Source organism: Rhea pennata, chromosome 19, assembly GCF_028389875.1.
Source record: "Rhea pennata isolate bPtePen1 chromosome 19, bPtePen1.pri, whole genome shotgun sequence".
Lineage (NCBI taxonomy): Eukaryota > Metazoa > Chordata > Aves > Rheiformes > Rheidae > Rhea > Rhea pennata.
In genome coordinates, this window is record NC_084681.1 from 11799908 (window position 1) to 11819855 (window position 19948).

The following is a 19948-nucleotide window of genomic DNA, read 5'->3' on the forward strand; positions in this document are numbered from 1 at the left end:
AGGCCAAGGGTTTTTCTATCTGGGACACCAGATAAACTGAGGTAATGATGGTCCTTTGTGAATCCCTCTCCTTGGGACTTTTGTCCATCCTTAGGACTTCAATGCATCAGCTTCACAAGTCACATGTGGACAAGCACTGTCTGCAGGGCTTTCCTGCCTCCAGGAAGGATGTTGTCTTCTGGGCAGGAGGTATTCTTGTGCCCACTGGCACAGGGCTATGGGGGCCTGAGAGGGTGTAAATGCAAAACTGCAGTCACCTGCATAGAGTAGCCATCCCCTGCTGTCTTAGGGGATGAGGCGATGCAGTGCTCTGCTTCCGCTCCTGGCATACAGGAGTGAAACCAGTGTCAAAGCTGATGGCTGCAGAAGGAGGAAAGGATCATTCAAAGAAGAAAGCTATTGACTAAGCCTCCAAAGCAAAATCCTGCAAGACGCAGTCTTCAGAAAAGCATTTCTTGATCCAGGGAGTGCAGATCCAGGGCCTCCCAGTGAAACTCCTCTGGAACTTGCTGCGTCTTCTGATTCACACCAGCATCCTGAAGAAGCCCTTGGCAGATCAGGATGACATCCTGCTAACTCACAGTAGAACAATGTGCTGCCTGGAGCAGCAGGTGGGCAGGAGACCTGCCTTCTCTCCCCGACCTTGTCCTGTGGCACAGTCTGAGTCGCAACACTTGGCTTCTCTGTGCTGTCATTTTCCTGTCTCTGAAGTGAGGGCTGGGATAGGGGTTGGTCTCTGATGGGTGTAAAAGCATGAGAGGCCAGCTTGTTGCTGTCATGCCATCAGCCAGGGACACACCTGTACTGTTGTCTACAGCTTCAAATGCCACAGCTGCTGTGCTGGGCTGCAGGGTCTGGGCAGTGACGAGGGGAACCACCACTGGGATGGTAGCACAGGTGATCTGAGCAGTATCTGAGCCATGTCACTACTGCAGGCTGATGACTGACTGCAGGTAGTCCATAATTTCTACTTCTTCTGGGCCCATTAAGGTGAAACTCCTCTTTCAGAGAGGGCACAAGCCAGAGGTCTAACTGCAGCTCCCACAGCCCATCCCAACGATCTGCACAACAGCCATATAACCAGGACAGCACTAAACTTACTGGGAGGTGACCAGCCACATATTTTAAAGGGCTTCTAAAACTGCTCTTGTGGCAGCCCTCAGCTCCCTTCGGTAGCAGATCTGGCTGGTGCCGGTTTAACAATTCCCTTAGCCGTCCACAAAATAAGATTGGGAAATGATCGAGGGTTAAGAAAACACAACATGTTCTCAAACACACTTTGTTTTTAAACAAGAGCTTAGCACAGCCCGACCCCACAGGCAGTCGAATTAGCACAACGGGAGCAACAGTGACTGGGCACAAGTGGCATCATTTGAAACAGGGTCTGCCCGGGAGGAATCACAGCCTGAGCTAGCTAGTTTCAAATTGCTTTGCATTGCTTTCACCCCTCAGTTGCAGTGTAGTCATGGCCAAGTTTGCCATTTCCTTGGGGCAATGATAGAAGCAGAGCTAAGGTTGTTTGTATTCCTGGTCCTTTTAAGCTGAACAGTTTTAATATCGAATTCTGAATCTTTTCACTCTTTGCTGCATCGGTTGCATTATCAGGCCTTTTGCATTTCAAACCTTTGCTCTGAATGTGCTAGTTCTTTTAATATCTATTTATACTGTGACTTTAACCCTTAAGTGACTGATCTTCCCCCTCATTGGAAGTGTGGGAAAACTTACAAGAAAATGTCTTGGGCAAGGAGTCACCCTGGGACAGTGATGCCCAGTGTGCTGGCTCCCACCACTTCAAGTTCACGGCTTGGTCTGGGATGGGGCCCCAGGACAGCATTCACTTTTGCGTTGGCAGTGCTCAGATCTAGGTCAGCACATCACGTCCTTTTTAGCTGTTGGGCTATGATTTTAAGGCAGAAATGCAAAGGTGTTTGCAAAGGAAGAGTTGAGGACAAGCGCTTTGGGACAGAGATGCTGAGCTGTTTCCTTGAAAAACATCATCTAACCCGCAGCAGTTCATAGATGCCTGGAGAGATGACCAAACTCGACTCCTAGGAGAAAAGTGCTGTGGTGTGAAGTAAGGAGCCAAGGAAGGTCTTCTTGCAAAGCACTACAACCCCCGCAGCAGTCATAGGAAAGCTGCTGCTGAGATCTGTACCCGATAAGAGAGAAACCACAAAGGCCAGCAGTCTAAGTGGATAAATTGTTCCCAAGAGGATTCCACTTGGACTCTAAATAAACATCGACACTTAACAAGCACCTCCTAGCTCAGCTCAGTGGGTGGTTCGGAGGCTGACTGCTGTGTACTTTCTCTGATAACCCGTAGGCTGGGGTTGAGTTCTCCATCAGCTCCAACCTTAGGATGGCATCTGGGTGAATTATGGGATGCAAACAATTTGTTTCAAAATATTTACAACCTCAGAAGCTGGATTTGGATGGTGCAATTAAATAAGAAAGCTTATGACAGCCTAGGGCTTCCAAATTGAAATGAAAAGTTCTCTTCTTGACATTTTCTTTCTTAAAAAATAAATTAATTAAGTTCTTTTCAGAGTTAAGCCTATTTGTAAATTTCCTGCATGATACCTGATTTGAGGAAAAAAACATTTGGGCAAGTTCCACAGCTACTGACAAAAGGTAGGCTCTTACTAGACCACTGAGAATGTGCCTACTCACACTATTCTCAATGTGATTACATTGGGACCTGAATACAGGTGAGCTGTTTCAACAGTTCCAGTGCGAAACAACAGGAGACCCTGGCAAGCACTCTCCTCTGACTGGGTCCTTTCCCACTTGTTGGTCAGCACAGACGTGAGGTCCACCTGGAGCTCTTCTTCCACCCCTTGGAGATGGTGCCTCATGATCCTTGTCAAGACAGACTCATGACCTGTTTGTGAGGCTCAAGCCTTCATCTCTAGACAGCTTCCAGTGGTACTTTAGACATATGCAGGCTCCACTCAAGTGTCTCATTCAAGAGAGGCCGGTCCCAGTTCCTGTCACACTCAGTAGAGGAAGAAAGGGTGATCTGTGTCCTGCTTGTGTGTGCTTGTAGTACTGCCTTAGGTGTTGCACCAGCTGCACTCACGTCAGCTCCTGAACAGGCGGTTTGAGTGCAACCATGTGAGCTGTAGGAAGGCTAGGCTTGCTCTGTGATTTGCATCTTGAATTGAGTAAGACTGCTTTTGTCTTAGGAAAAAATGCCTTTAATGCAAGGTTGCCACTAATTGCATAATATTTCAATATAATCCATCAAGCCAAGAGGTTTCTTATCCATCCCCATTGACTATTGATAGTCAGCTGCCTGGAGGCTTTGAAGGAGCCATTGAAGGTCATTGTAAATGTCTCAGAGGATTCAAGGCAGAGACATACAAATCGCTGGGGCCTCACGGGCTGAAAACAGCTGTTTGCAACATGCATCAGCTAGTAACGGTGAGATCTGAACTGATTAGAGGCTGTTAAAATCTGTCTCTTAATCTAAACATCTCAGAGCTGTAAATCTCCATGAATAAGTCTTGCTCTTCCTCCTGATGCTTTCTGCCAGACCAGAAATACCGTGTGGAGAACCTGGAAATACCTATTGAAATTTTGGTTCTTCAGTTCAGTCTGGAACTAATAAATGTGGAAGCAGTTATGAAAATATCTCCCTTCCCTGAAATTAATAAAAACATATATCAGATCACTGTCAGACAGGTTCACATTATGGGTTAAGTCATGAGTTGTGTCTCTCACTATTGGAGCCAGCTCCCATGCTGTCAGATGCCAGAGGAGTGGATAGGGAACCACCATGCCTGTTTTGCAGTGATTGCAGAGACTGTTGGCCACTTCCCAAAAGGCTATCACACTACCAGAAAGAGCTTTGGTCTCACAGCACTGGAGGAAAGTTGGTGACTGAGTATCAATAAAATAACCCTAAGTAGGGACCCATTCTTTCCTCTTCTTGGGTATGATCTACAAGCAACCCTGGACTTTTTCAATGTATCTGTTCTCAAAATCACAGGCCAGAGACTACAGTCATTTCAGAAGCAAGTTCTGGGCTTTGCCAACCTGTCTGATGCCCGTTTTTGACAGTCCATGTCTGAGCTGGCTCCAGGTGCTGGTGGGCAGCTTTAGCCATGGATACAACTAGCTTAGTAGTATCTTCTGTTTGGGAGAGGGCAAATCCTAAAATTGAATTCATAGGCTGAATCTCTCAGGTGCTGACATTCAGTATTTGTTTGTCCTATCTGGACCCTAGCAACAACTGAAAGTTCACTCTTCTGTCAATGCTCTTGCTAGTAAACCAGGTTGTTTGGGAAGTCTGGTGTACAAAGGCAAATTTTTTTGTATAAGGCAGGAAGAAGTACTACTTGATTAGCACAGTGCAGCAGCTGCTAATGCCCACTGCATGCAGCCTGCCCGTGTGCTCATTGCTGCACTATCCGAGCACCCACCTGCAGGACTAATTTTTGTCACTGGCTGTTTGTCCTCTCCAGGGACCTGGGTACAAGCAGGAGGTACAAGAACATACAGACATCCTTCTGAGGGCTGGAGGGGTCAGTGTCCCTCCTCCTGCTACATCCTTCCTACGTCTTCCCTTCTCACCCCTCTCCCACCCATTGCGTTTATCTCTTCAGTCTACCCTCAACTTCTTCTAATCCAGACACCCAGGGTCTCTCCATTCCTAATCCCAGCTGTCTCCAGATCTCCAAATCCATCCAAGGCACCTCTCCTCAGCTAGCCACCCTTTCCTGCCATCCAACACTTTGGCTGATCTCTCCCTCTCCTCCCCATCCTGTCTCTACAGGCTCTGTTTTGAGCTTAGCTTGGCTAATGAAAATAAGATCTTCAGGGAATTTAGCTGCAAAACTCTATCAATTTTAGCTGAACACATCCTCTGTTTTTCGGTTACTTATAAACTCAGTCAAATTTATCTGTTCTCTTTAGAGACAGTGAAAGACACATCCCTAAGAAGAGGCAATGTTTTTCTTTTTAAGCCTTGGCTTCAAATATAAGGGCGATAGATTTTCTTTAAGGAAAGAAATCCCCAAATTTGTTAGCATTGGCACAACGCTGTATTTTTCACTAGCCTTGTTTCTCATTAGCAACTGAATCATTTTAGCAGGAATTTTTCCAAAAATATTCAGTCTGAGTCAGACATTCAGTCTCGAATGTTTTAGCCCAAACAGTGAGTTTGGCATTTTTTATGTAAAAGCAAACAAGGGTCTTATCATTGGAAATCTCAGGCAGGAATAAGTGTTGCTGTTACCAACTTGGGCTCCAGTATGGTAGAGTGTTTTCGTATCCTGCAGAACCAAAGTCAGCTGGGGGAATATTTCCAGGACCTCTTGGGAGCTTGCTCCTCATGGCTTGATGGGATGTTTGGGAAGTAGCAAGCACTTGGGCAGCACAGCACCCTCAAGGATACGTCTGGAGGAGGTGGACAGGTCCAGAGTATCTCTGCTGATGTCTTTTCTACCTACAATTGCCATTCTTCAGGTTTTCTTGCCTACAAATCTCCTCTATTCCCTTACCCCTTTTTTGTGCTGTCGGGAAGACTTTCTCACCACATTTCTCCCCAGGACCCTTCTTTCTTGCTTCTCCTGGGTTTGCAGTAGGGATTTTTCATCATGTTGCAGGCATGGGGGGGCCAGGGGGCTGGCACATTCCTCAACAAGGCTTCGGCCCCAGCCAAACTCAGGGGAGCTCCAGGGTGAATCAGTGAGGACGGGGCTTTCCTTCATCAGCTTCTTGTTGCTGCAGGCTGGATTTGTGGCTAAGGTTTTGGGGGCGATGCCAAAACATAGCTGCATATTATGTGGTGTGTCCACACACTTTCCTCCATCTCTTCACTCCGAGTGTCAGGAAAACCTAGGGCCTGGCGCAGACCCTGTGTCTCTCTCTCCCAGCCGCAACACGTTGATGGATTTCCCCTTTGGTGGACTAGCTCAAGCAAACGAAGCTTATTTCCGATCCTCCTCCTCACTCAGACTTAACAGCACATGCAAATAAATTTTCCCAAGCAAACATTTTTGTTTGGTGCTAGCCAACTGGGTCTGCAGCTGATGGCATCGAGCCATGGTGGGAGAGCTCTGCCTTGGCCCTGCAGCCCTAGTGGCTGTAGTGCAGCCTGCCCTGCAAGCAGAGATAGATTCAGTCACTCAGCTGCACAAGCAACTTGCAGTCCTGGTCCCAATGACTTCAATGGCCCTAGTGATCATGTGCTGGCTGTATCATGAGTACTTCACTCCTGCCATGGCCATGAATATAAATCTCCCTCCCTAGGTCAAGCAACATCCATGAACCGCAAGGGAGGTCCCTGGATGGATAGGCTGTCAGGGCTGGCTCCCAGAGACCCTCTGGTTTACACTTCAGTGCAATATCAGCTCTCAGGGGACAGCCTCCACCCTTGGAAATGGCCATGCAGCAACAGAGGGAAGTAAGCTGCTCCTTTGCTCTTCTCTCAGAAGGCCCAATGTGTGCCGCCCAGCACTGCTGGCCTGAGGTGAACGGGGGCTTGCTGTGCCTCCTGGGCTCTGACTTACAGGGGCACCACAGCTCAGCTCCTGTTTCATGCCTGGCTACTCCAAAAGTTCATATCAACCTAACAGACACCAAGCCCGAAAGGACTCAGTGCTTTAGGGAACCAAGGAAACCCTCCTGCCTTGTCTCTAGGGGCTTTCTCTTTATCTCACAGTCTTAGCAAGCAGACAGGTCTGGCTGGTCCATCTCCATCGTTCCCCTCTCTTTGCTTTGAGGGTGGCCATTTCACTGCCAATATGGCCCTCAAAAATAAGAAAAAAATCCCAGGGGCATTTTCAGGGCTAGAGGAGCCTGTGCACCTTCTTCCTGTGTAGCTCTGAGTTAGGAAAAAAGTTCTTAGCAAAACAGGATTTCAGCAGCCAGCTGGGTGGTAAGTCTCCTATCTGCATCAGGCTGCCAAGGACGCCAGGGTTCATCCCCCAAGAGAAAAGCCCTCCACAAAGGCAACCAAGGCAGAGTATTCCTCGCAAAGACTGGGACAAGACATGTGAGGCTTGCTCCTGCAGAAGAGAAATAATGCCTGAGGCTGAGCTAGAAATTTTTTTTGCAAAAAAGTTATCTGTGAAAAGAACATTTTTAAGGAGACCGAGACTATTCATAAATTCAAGTCAAATTTAGAGATTACTTTCAGCCCATAGCTTCCTCTATCCTCTCCCTTCCCTTCTCTTCCCTTTCCTTCCCCCCCCCCCAAATTATTGTTCATAAAAATTAAAACAAAATGTTTTGGGGTTTTCATTTGTTAAAAAATAAAACAATTTTCATTTTAAAAATTGCCAAAATATAAGTTTTGAAAGGGTGGGGTCTTTTGAAAGGGCAGGCTCAAAGCATTGTCATTGCTGAATGAAAACCACGGAGAGGAATGCATCCTGAGAGATGCAGGGCCTTGGGACATGGGGCCTGGAGGACAGCGTGGCAGCACAAAAGACCGCAACCGCAGCTCCCATTGTCCGACTCCAGCCTGCCCCTTCAATTCAGATATCTCCTTTCATTCTCTCTCAAGGAAAATCCTATCTGCATTGACCTTCCTCTATGAATTTATTTGACTAAAATAATTTTTTAACGCAAGACTAAAAATAATTTTCTAACGAGGAGATATTGCTGTTGTAGTTTCTTTGAAAGGCTCCAAACACAGCTCTCCTCTTTTCCGATCCAGCTTTCTCTATGCTTCTAAACATCTGCATTTAACTGATATCTGGTTGTTTATATCAGAGCCTGACAGCCCAGGTAGAGACTGTTTGATGAAGGTATGTACATCTGTGCACAATAAAATCAGCGAACAAAAGGCTAGTGAGGTCCTTGGTTTGCCAAGGAGCAAGAGAAAGAGAGGAGCAGGAGACAGCAGCATCGAGCTTAGCGTAAAGCAACTGGAGCCAAAACCTTTCATCAGAGAGTTCTCAGCACCTGGCAGATGTTTTGCTCCCATCCAGGTCTGCTGTGTGTCTGCGGACCATGCAGATGCATCTTCTACACTGGGTGAAAAAAACAGCATGAAGAGCATAGATGATGTTACTGGAATGTGATTTTATTACAGCCACCAAAGATGTTCATAGAAAGAAAAGATGGGTTACTGAAGAGCCACTTAGGGTAGTGGGGAAATTCAAAACATGAAGCAGTGGCTGGAAATTAAAGCCAGGCCAATTTATGTTAGAAACAAAGCAAAATGCTTTAGCACAGTGGGTGATTAACCATCAGGCCAAGGGAAAGAGCAGGCAGGATCCTCATTTCCTCCACAAAACATGCTCTGGCAGAGCACAAGTATTGTCCTTGATGCATGAGGACCTCTTACAGATTCAGAGGTGGTATCTAGGGGCAATGGAAGGAATCGCAATGCACTACTGGATCTGTGAAATCCTGACTACTAACTCCTGTGCACCCTAGACATTGCCTGCACCAAGCATCTCTGAGTTCCTACTGCCTTTCTTCTCTGAGCTGTAGCACCGGCATGATGACTGGCTAGGTCACAGCCTGGTCCCCAGCAAGAATCTTTCCTATGCCTGTATAGGCCATTTATTGATTTGCCTTAACTCTTCCTTCTCTGAGAGTTATTCTCAGGAAAAATAGGATGGTGATCTTGCATCAGTAGACCAAGCCTCTCCCTTTGGGCACCTGTAAGCATGTCAGCTAGAGACTTAACTGCTTGTTAGCACTGGCTGATGGCCAGGCAGCACACAGCGCTGGAGTATTCAGGGCTCAGGCACTCAAGGGTAGGATGAGAGATAATAATTTTGGTTAAACCTTCTCCTTGTGTCAGTTTGGTCTATGTTTTCTGCACAAAGGGGTCACTCAAAAGGAGAGGAAGATGGAAAAGCATTCATGTGCCTGGGGTTAGGAGGGGATCTCCATCTGTTTGGTGCCCAGAAAGTACCTGGAAAGCACAAGAGCTGGTAAAGATGCCACCACAGTATGTGGTCATGAGAGTGACCACAGTGTGAGCTTCTGGGTACCCTGGGAGTGCAGGGGGAAGGAGGGGACACAGCCAAGCCCAAGCTGCTGGAACCAAAAATACTCTGAAAAATGACAGAGGAGAGGTGGCCATTGCTACCTGGCTGCTCAGGGTGCTGGCCAGGAGCTTGTGCGGAGGCTGGGTACAGTGGGATGCAAGACTGCAGAGAAGTGGAGGTGAAGCAGAGCCCGACCAGTGCCTTTTCCTCAGTTGTTCAAGGTGCAAGCAGGATGGAGGCAGCCTCAGTGTGGGTGAGAGCTTGTACGCTGCACTGTGAGCACCTGTGTCCTGGAGCACGTGTGCCACGCTGGGCGTGAAGGAGGGCTCATACACCCTGCGCATCCTCCCTACCCCATCATTCCCTCCTGCGAGAGCTTGTACACGGGTAGCATATGGGATCTTTAGGTCATTTGCTCTGAATGGGGATGGAGATGGTTGTTTTAGGGAGTTCTCTGAGCTTCTTGCTCAGGTCAGCTCTTTACCTTCTGTAGGCACTGGACTTTCTCATCCCTGGAAGGGCAGCTTAAAATGATATTGTGCTGGGGAGATGGGCTGCAAGGAACTCTGCACACCCTGCTTTTTCTTTCACATTTCTGTGGCAGCACTGACTCGGTGGCACCTTCTAAAATATTTGCAAAGATTTTGAGAAAAATGGGGGACTTCTACTTCCTGATTTTGAAAAAAAAAATCTGTTTATCAGGTAATTTAAAAAAATGCAAAAATTTTCACTCTTAGTGTGGGCCAACCTTTGAATTTTAAAAAGGGACTTTCCAATACGATCTTGTAAAATACTTGAGTATGAACTCCAGCTCTTATTTAATTATGTGTTCTAGAATGAGGTGAGCTTTCATGCTCGTAGAAAAACACACGTATCCACTACCTTCAAGGAACAACCAGGTCTTCCATGAGTTCAGGAAGCTCCCTGGAGAAATATTTCCTCGTGTTGGTGAACGGGGACTAGTTCCTGTGGCGTGTAGCACTGAAGAGGGAATCTCAAGGCTTTGAACAATGGAGATGTGCCTGCAGAATTTGTAATCTATAGCTGGGATGACAGATCCTCAAATTGGGAAACTCTTCTTTTCTTCCTTCACTCAAGTCAAGTCTCAAGGCTGGTGCCACTGAGGAAGAAAGTTGTTGCCTTAGTAGTTAGCTACAGTTGAAAGGACTTCTGGGCTGCTTCCTCCACATCACAGCCACTGTCCTCCTCTCGTCAGCACCACACATGTGGTGAAGGCAGTAGCTTGAACTAGTGCCTCAGTTCTCACTATTGCCGTATGCTTCCTGCATGATCCGAGAAAATGGTTTAATCTGAGCATCTCACTTTCTCTTCTGTAAAACTAGGCTTAGTACTTTAAAAATACCACCACCTCCTTCCTGAAAGCTTAGATCATACGTTCTGCAGGGCAAGAATCATCTCTAATCCTCTTATTTGTGCAGCACTTAGTGCCACAGAACCATCATGCTGGCAGGGGTTGCCCAGCATGTCACAAGAAAAGGAGAATACCATAGCTGAGCAGCTGCTAGGGCACTCCTAGCAAAGGCACAGAAAGCGCTCCCTGAGATCAAGAGGAGATTAACGGGAGGAAAAAAATCTACAAGGCGGAACGCAGAAAGCACTAGGTGCATGCCCCTATGTTTCTTTTAGATGCCAACAGTCTGTTTAACTGCACTTGCAGAGCTGGCAAATGTGTCTCTGGGACAGGCCAGACGTAAAAAGCAGCAATACCCTCTGCAGGCAGAAGCTGGGTCTCTAGTCTCCTTGATCGTGTTCTCCTGTTCAGATGTCCTCAGATTAAAGTTATGTCACTGGCTGGTGTCGGAAATCTCACTTTCTCACGGTTGACAAACCACTCTGGGGCTGCTGTTCTCACTATTAGCAAGTTGGTCGTTGCATTTCCTACTCTGGAAGTATTTGGATCTGGTTGAGACGTGAGGTCGTGCCTCACTGCGTTAGCCAGAAGAAATCAAACTGAAAGAGGAAAAGCAGAGAGAGCATTCTTCATCCAACTTCTCTGGAGCCATCCAGAGGATTTTGCTCTCCAGCTACACTGTGGCTTAATGTCAAGAGTTATCTGGGGATTTTCCTAATAAATAATCCGGAACTGCACTTTGATTTTCTGGTCTGAAATTTGATAATTAAGCAAATATAGCTTGTCTTTGTCTTGGGCAAGCACCATAAGGTAAACAGGAAGGAATGAGGGATTAAGATGTTTCTGCTCTAAAGGGAGGTGACAAGCCCAGAGCTGTGACACCTTCGTGAAGAGCTGAGAGGCCCAGCTGTGGGTTGGCATTGCACAGATGCATTGTTCAGGGGTGAAGAGCAAATAAAAGCAAAGGGAAAAGAAAACAAGCTATAAAATTCTCTGCAAAGCACATAGCCCCAGCAACTGCCTCTTGATGTTCCCTTGACAGCTCTGGGGTTGAGCTTTTGAAGTTCTTAAGTTTTCTTTTGCAAAGGCCCCTTGTTAAAATAGTCCCTGTGTTGACATTAGGCTGCATATGGTAGAGAAATTGGACATCTCCCGGCAGGTTCAATCACAGCAGATTTAATCAAAGCAGTGAGGGACTTTCTGGTATTTGACTACTGGGCGTCAGGCTGGCCCCATCTCAGCAATGGGATGAGAGATGCTGATGCAGACAGACAAGATTTTATTGGCATGTTCTGGGCCACAGAAAAGTAATAGAGCCTCATGATGCAAGTACCAAACATGGGAAGAAATACAAGGGAAGAAACTGGCTCAGAAGGTCTTGAAATTAAATGTAGTGTTCGAACATCCATGTGCACTGGGACTGTGAGCAAGTGCAAGCATTGGGAAAGATGGGCAGGTGGTGCCTGGAAATGTATTTCTCTAACAGTGCAGGGGAGAAATCTTTTTTCTCTCTAATAGTGCAAAGCTCATGTGACAAAATTGGTGTGGTCAAGGGATTCTGCAAGGCAGTTTTCTAACCGCAGAGGGGGTCACCACCTTCAAGGTCAGCTTTGCATTGGGACCCAGCTTTTGATTCACATTAAGAACGAGGAGAGGCAAAAAGGACATTTCCTGTTTTATAATCTTGCTATAAGTCACGATGGTGAAACTCTGCAAGGTCTCAGTGCTCTCAGACCCTCAGCTCCCCCTCCAAAAAGCCAGAGGCTTTAGCACCATGCTGATCTCCCTGGAGAGTTTTGGGTTAGCAGAGGGCTTCCCATAGCTGGCAATGCCATCACAGCATCCCCTCCTCCGACATCCGCATGTTTCCATCCCAGGCATGTGGTCCCAAATCAGGACCTGAGCATGCCCAGCCTCTCTCTTTTAATATGATGTTGTTTAGCCTGTAGACCCATGACCGAACTGGGGTAGGTACATCCATGATCACCCCCGGATGCCACTGGTGACTGCTTCTGCTCTTTTCTCCACAGCCTGCAACTGCAACCTTCACGCCCGGAGATGTCGCTTTAACATGGAGCTGTACAAGCTGTCGGGACGCAAGAGTGGAGGCGTCTGCTTGAACTGCCGGCACAACACTGCGGGGCGTCACTGCCACTACTGCAAGGAGGGCTTCTACCGGGATCTGACCAAGCCCATCTCCCACAGGAAAGCCTGCAAAGGTACCCAGACTGGGGGGCTGGGGGAAGGACAGGACCGTGTGCAGCTCCTTCTCCTCCCAATTCCTTCCTCCCTCTTCTGTTTCCACAGCTATTTCTACTGCCAAATTCTCCCTACCCTTTCTTCTCCCAAAACCAAACTATCAGAATGCTTTTTCTTATCCCATCATTACTGACTCTCACCTTCCCTCAATCTCCCCAGCCCCCTCGTGAGAAGAAGGCCATCAAGATAAAAAAAAATCCTCACTGCTGAGGATGAATTTAAAATATTTTCAGACTTTAAAGGACTATTTTCTCACTTATAACTCATATATATATATGTGTGTATATATATATATATATATGTTATATGTAACTGATGTAATAATATGACTTGTATGTTATGCTCCCCTCTACTCTGATAGTCACAGCTAACTTGGTTAGCATGTACATAAAAGCAGACTTGGACAAAATCCCAGGTACAGGGTTAGCGGCTGCATCTCAAGACAATCAATCTTCGAATTTCACACCAAAATCATTTGGCCTGTGGCAGCTTAACAGCGCCGCACACAAACACGCGCACTGCTCGCAAACGTCCCGCGGCGTCGGGCAGGCATTCAAAGCACGCGTGAGCAGGCAAGGAGAAATGAAGAGGCGGCGAAGAAAGCGCAGACAAAGGAGAGGAAAGACAAAGGTGCAAACAGGCCGGTGGGATTAATCCGGGCGGCAAATGAGCCGCTTGCTTAAAACCCGCCACCGCCTGCATGTCCTGCTTTTCCCAGGTCGCACACCAACAAACCTGAGCACCTGCAAAAGCAATGCTCGCCTCCTTCAAGCCCCCGCAGACGTCTCGCTCCGTCCTCCACCTCTTGGGATGGCCTGGGTGGTTCACAGCATGGACACCATCCTACCCCTCCACATGTTTTCCTCATGTTCTGTTGTTTTAAATAAGAGCAGCTCCTTAAAATGAACCTTTTCTCCTTTTTTTTTTTTTAAAAAAAATTAAGTCTCAGCTGTCTGCTGGAAGACACAAATCTTGAACCTAAGACACGGCTAAATAATTCAAATAAATCCTCAAAAATCAGATTAGAAGATGTTGGGGGTTCCCACAAAAAGCTTCAGCTCTTTTCTCTTTAAACATTAGTTTCAACAAGAAAAGGAAAGTTTTTTGGCCTAAGCCGGATATTTTTGGCTGGAAAGCTTCGGGTCTTCAGCGTTCTCAATTTTTTAATGAAAACGCTTCTTCATATTTTTTTCCACTGAAAACAGACCCTCTTTGCCAAAACAGAAAAAGAAATCACTTACTTAGACAGTCCTACTCCCCTTTTTTTCACCTTGTAAAAACTATTTCAATGAGACATTTTCAAACCGCCCTGCATTACGATTGCTAATAAGCTACAGCTTCAGCCGGAGAGCGCGTTGGTGGGATGTGAACAAAGCCCGGGGCTGAATGGTGGCTCTGAGGGGGATAGAAAATTGCCATTTTGGGGCAGCAGCAAGCGCCCGCGGAGCAGAGAGCCCTGCGCAAACCCAGCGGAGAGGGGAGCCGAGCCGCTTGCACGCGAAGCTTGCACGGTTCCCGCGCTGCAGGCGGCCGGTCGCGGCGCAGGACCCGGCGGGCACAGCCCGGAGGATCCCGAGCGGATACGTGCGTCGTAAGAAAGTTCATATTTTTCGTTTCAAGGCCGGGTCACAGCCCGAGTAGCAAAGCATTAGGTTGAAGCAAACAAAGGGAAATTCTGAACGCATGGTCTTTCCTCCGCTGGAGCCGGCGGGGGGGAGCGACGCAGATGACGGGACCCTTCACCCGCCCGCTGGGGAGCTGCGGGCTCTGCTCTCACGGAGCGGCGCTCGCTGCTTCGCGCCTTCCCGCTGCTTCACGCCACGCCGGCCCCGCACCGGGCCGCGCGGTGCCTTCCCGCGGGTGCCCTGCCGAAGGGAGTAGAAATCACCTGTGCAAAACCTCAGAGCTTCCTAAAGTAAGGTCAGGGCAGCGTGGGGGCTTCCCACCCCTCCCGAAGCGCTCCGAACTCCTTCCCAGGGTGCTGGCTCATTCCTGCGGCTTGGCCCAGTTCTCCCAGCTGCTTTCCTGGGGCAGGAGCTCGTAGGTCTGGGGAAGGATCTTGGGGGAGAGGAGTACTCCCTTCTAGCCACAATGATGCATAGATCTGCATATATACATATAAATACACACATATATATACTATATATATACATATATTTGTGTGTGTGTGTGTATACATACATACATGCATATATACATATATATATATATGTATGTATGTATGCCCTTACCCTGCTGTTTGGTTCGTAGGGCTGGTGCACGCTAGCCCATAGAGGGGAGCAGATGCTCTGCTGCAGGGCAGGTCTGATGCTCCCTTGCCCTTTCCATCCCTCGGTGGTGGCTTGTACCAGGCTGTCCCTCCTTGAGGAGGTTTTGAGGACTTCACTCTTGCTTTTCTCCACTGTCCTTCCTGGCTGGCCATCATGTCCTCTCCATTTACCCTTGCTGTCTCCCTGGCCCCTCGTGCCTGCTAACCTCTTTGCGGCTGGAAGAGCCTGATAACACGCTCTCTTATCCGAAAGGCTCCCCTGGGGGCGGGGGATGGATGCAGCCACAGGTGAAGCGGTTCCCACAGCAAAGGCAATTGCTCTGAAAAGTAATTTTCCTCCAGGAGTGTGTAAGCACCTTGTGCCTCCGCCTTGCCAGCGCACAGAGTTTATACCATCCCTTGGCCCAGGTGTTTCTCATGATGCAGGGATGTTTGCGAAAGTGTCAGCCACAGACGCTGTCTCGACACCCCGCTCCCCACGCACACGGCCTGTGCCTCGGTTTCCCCACGTGAGCACCAGAAAACAAGGCTTTGCCAGGCAGTTTGCAAACATTTAAGGCTGCCTTTCCCATTTGCTGAATCGCTCTATTAACTGCACTTTGCAGTTGTTCTTTTCTTATCCCATTGCCTTCTCGAACTGCTCCTGCTCTTGAAACTTGAGATTGACAAATGTAAGTACTTCTCTAATCTCCCATGGTTTATAACAAAAATGCAGCTATTAGAGCTAATAAATACAAAGGTGTGTAATACATATACTTAGTAAATGACCAGCTCCTCAACTCTCAGGGTATTTGCACAATTTCACAGTATTTGGAATAGTTTATTGCCAGTGTAATCCAGTGTCCTATATAGACACAGATGAAATGAAGTTTCCTACAGCAAAGGATATTCCTTTGAAAAACAGTTTTCCTGATGTCTGTTTATGATTTAGGGATTTTATTTTTTCCCTGGTTTTCCCTGGTTTTCTTCACTGATTCAGAAACTATTCTGAAATAATTCTTAAAAAACAGGCATTTAAAAAGAACCACCATCTAATAACTTCAGTCATTTCTCCATTGATAACAATATTAATTTATCATCTCACCAAGCTATCTGTCAATGGGCAAAGCTCTTCCAGCATCTCATGTTGACCAAATGTATTTAGAATTAAGAAATTAACTGTCCTGTATCATCTGCCATCTCCCTTACAACTGCCTTACGTTTCATCTCACATGACAGATTGTTTTCTGTATAAGACTTGATTCTTTCAACCATTGCATTACTCCATTCTTATTTTACACATGAAATTTTTAAACAAAATTCATTTAATAATCTTGTGAATTGATAGAGAACAGTCAAGGAAGCATGCAGCAAATCTAACCCCCCCTTACAAGCATAGGCTAGCTAGGGTGAACTTATAACCAATGTTCTATGAAAGATCTGCTGAAGACGTTTTGTATTAGTTCAACTTCATTAATTCAGCCTAACAGAGACATTCAGCTAAATTTTTCCTCTTACCTGTGTTTCTCATCTCTTATCCATTCTACAGACTAGGCGATATTTCTCAATTCATAACAAATCTAATGTCACATAATACAGAACGATAGTGGAATAAGTTGTGTTATTTTACATGGTGGTTTGGATACCTAATTTTGGTGACTTATTTTTTTCCAAATTATCAGCATGTAAAAATTTTACATGCTGACTGTTTCTTTAAAGAAAAAGAAAATGCCACAAACTTTTCCACGTATCAAAGGACAACGGTGTGAGGTTCAGATAGTGCAATGAATTGTGAACAGAAAGCAAAGCTAGGCAATGCTGTACTTCCCTGGGTGATGATTTTTCTAATAGTCAAATCTATAATGAAATATATCTCAAACTTTTTTAAAAGATGTTTTAACAAAGTTGTCTTAGCAGCACTTGTAAGGTCATAAAACGTTGGGCTTTAAAGAAGACTTCCAACCTGATAATAGTTAAAGAGTAGTGCAGTCATATCATATTGCTTGCCTGTATATTTGTTTGCTTCTAGTTATTTTATTGCAAAAAGAAAAAGTCATCAGTGATCAGAGATGCCATGACCCAGAGCCACGCAACAGGCAGAGCATGGCATGAAGTCTGTAAACCACACGCAAAGGAATTGATGACAGATGGAACAGGAATATTGCATGAAGTGGCAATGTTGGGAGTGTGCCAGAGCCTACCAGGACAGAGCTGGAAGTTGAAGGAGTGCTATTACTGCTGTTGGTGGGTGGTCAGGCAAAGTGAGAGACATCAGTTACTCATGCAAGGGCTTGGGCTCCACTGGAGTTTTGAGATAAAGTTCTGAGGTCAGCTACACAAACGATCTCTGCTCAGCCTCGCATGGGTATACTTGGGATGGAGGGGTCTGACGATAGGCCTGGTCTTCTGCTGTGAGGGATCAGTGACCTCCTTCCAGTGGGGTCAGAAATATGATGGGTCTTCCTTCTGGCAGCTGCACTGAAAACCTGGTTTCTAGGTACACTGTTTAGATGTGTGAGCTCTCCTGGCAATCTGACACCTTGGCAATTTTTTTTTAACTTTAATCAACAAAAACCCAGATGTGAAAAGTTGAATGCCCATCTTTTAAAACTTGGAACAAAGATGAATTATTCTTTCTCACTGATTTTTTTTTGCGAGAACATGAACAGCTCGAAAATGCTGAAACTGTGCTTCCCACTTATTTTGCTTTCCCTCTGCTCCAAATGATGTTGCAAGTGAAATTCCACGTCTGAGTCCTGCAAACCTCTGTCCGTTCCATTCCATCATGAATGGCTATAAATCACGGCATTGGTGTTAGTTCTTTTGATTAAATTCACTCCTGATATTTGCCAGATTATTGGCACTAATGTAATTCTATTGGAACAGAGACTCTGCAGGGTTTTATAGCCTTGCTATAAAACAGCTCTGTACTTTGAGGGAAGGATTTACACACTTTTTGATGAAAAGATGACAAATGATATGTGTTCTGAATGCACTTCTGCTGAGGCTGCCAGTGTAAGCCCATTGTGGAGGGGCAGAATTTGGCACCTGAAGGGATCACGTTCATTAGGACTTAGAGTTTTGGTTAAAAAAGGGATTGCCTATCTATCTGCTACACTATTCTAGCCATACATTTTTGGCAATCCTGGCAGTATTTTAAACTTGTTTTGAAGGATTATCAGCCTCTGTAAAAGAGCACGCCCAACCTACCTGACTGCACTGGCTTGTACACTCAAAAGTACAAGATTTTGACATTGCTTTTTGGAAACAGTTTGAGTTCAAAGATAGTGGCTGCAGTCTCTGTGGGTGAACCTCCAGGCTCTGGGCTTGATGGGTGCAAATGCCAATTCATCTCATCCAGCTGCTGGCATTTAGAGTAGGGGGGTGGACTAAAGTAGCCAGACTCTGTGGCTTCTTCTGCTGTCTAGAGATGAGATGAGAGCCCTGGAGATGGGACAGTGGGACATGTTCCCTGTCTCTCTCCACTGACTATAGAGGGAGCTGCTTGACCAGCTTTTTAAAGCATAGAGTTCCTTTTTACATGGCTAAAACTAAGGGAGATGAATCCTGTTCCTACTGCCTGGAGCTTTACAGAGAAGCTGGGGGTGCAGTAGGCAACAGGGTAAAATCTGTATTAGAGGAACAGAAGCAAAGGCTGAGGATAAGCTCCACAGTCAGCACCATACTAATCTCCCACTGTTGCTCTCCTCTGGCTCCTGCATGCGACATCCCAATGAAGAGCATAGAGAGAACCTGGAGGATCAGCCTGTGTTTTCTTTCCTCGCAATGTGGGGCAAAGCCACTGTTATCAGAGGTGGGTTGGCAGACATGGTGCGGTCTGGAAGAGAACCTGCATCCTTGGTGCTTCTCTGCATCCAACTGCCTGAAGGCTTAGGTGATAGTTAGTGTCTCTCCAGCCTGAGGAGATGTTTCCCACTCCCATAGTCCAAGATCCAGATCTAGGAGCATCAGACAAGCTCACTACTATTATATCCCAAGGACACAGGAACCACCTGAATGAAACACCTCTACCAGCAGCTGTCTGGGGGATCCTCTAACAGCTATTTCTGAAGATGAGTTAGGACTTACCCTGCCATGCTATAGACTGGCTTGGTCACTGAAAGATGTTTAGATGTTTCCTGGCAGGGCTCCCATCTCTGCCTTTTCTCATGATAATGAGACATCTCTGTCATCTAGGTGGGTCATCAGACTCTATCCCATCACCACAGGCAACCAGGTACTTCTGGATATCAGTTTGTTAGATCCACCCTTGATGTCCACTTCAAGAGTACATGAATCACATCCTAAGAGAGACAGCTTCTCTCCCCACAGCAGCCTCATATTGATGCTCATCTCTATTCCTGCTTGTGTATGCTTTTACACAATGAAGTCCAAAGCAATACATTCTATGAATGCCACCAAAGGAGTTGCCTTTCATTATCAAGCTTCCTTCCCTTTCTTTTCATCTATTCATCTTCTCTGAAGACCAGCTGAAGCTACCATTTAGACGACAGAGGAGCCTACCCTTAGTGCTGGCAGGATTTGGATCAAGTTCTTGTATCAAGACTTGGTTACCTCTGAAAAAAATCACATTGCTGGAAAAGGTCCAGACATTCATGGCATTGATCTGTAAAACACAGACTTTATTTTCTCATTAGGTCATGCTCTTTTGCTGTATTAACTTTCTAGCAGTTTCTATACTGCACTTGTTAGTGGCTATGCCTCAGTCACCCTGTTCCCAAAGGCCCCATAATTCTTTGTATTGGTATTATTACAAGTGTTGAGTGCTGGTTTATAGTTTCTACATCTAAAATTTGTCATCAGCAACTCCCAGGAACACACAGACCAATCTGAGAAAGTTCATAGAAGTGCGGCTTTAATCTGTCCTGTGCGCACAGGCATAGTCCATGAAAATGTCCTGGAGCAATGCAGTGCAGGCAGAACATCTCACAGGAGGCCTGAGTCTGTCTGCCACAAAGCGCAGCCACCTCCAAGGCACACAGAGGACCTCTGTGTCCCTAGGCAGGGCTATACCATGCACTTGGGACACTTGGGCTGAAAGGGTCCCAGTCTAGAAAAAGGACATGATTATTACAGAAACTCTTAACATATTTT

General features: G+C 46.4%; 1 protein-coding gene across 1 annotated transcript in view; it reads left to right on the forward strand.

Annotated features, from left to right (window-relative positions):
• The window catches only part of NTN1 (netrin 1), a 116983-nt gene that overhangs the window by 49963 nt on the left and 47072 nt on the right, over nt 1–19948 (forward strand). Inside the window, exon 2 of the mRNA XM_062591774.1 lies at nt 12357–12545. Coding sequence (XP_062447758.1) covers nt 12357–12545 — 189 coding nt within the window. The remainder of the gene's footprint in view (nt 1–12356; nt 12546–19948) is intronic.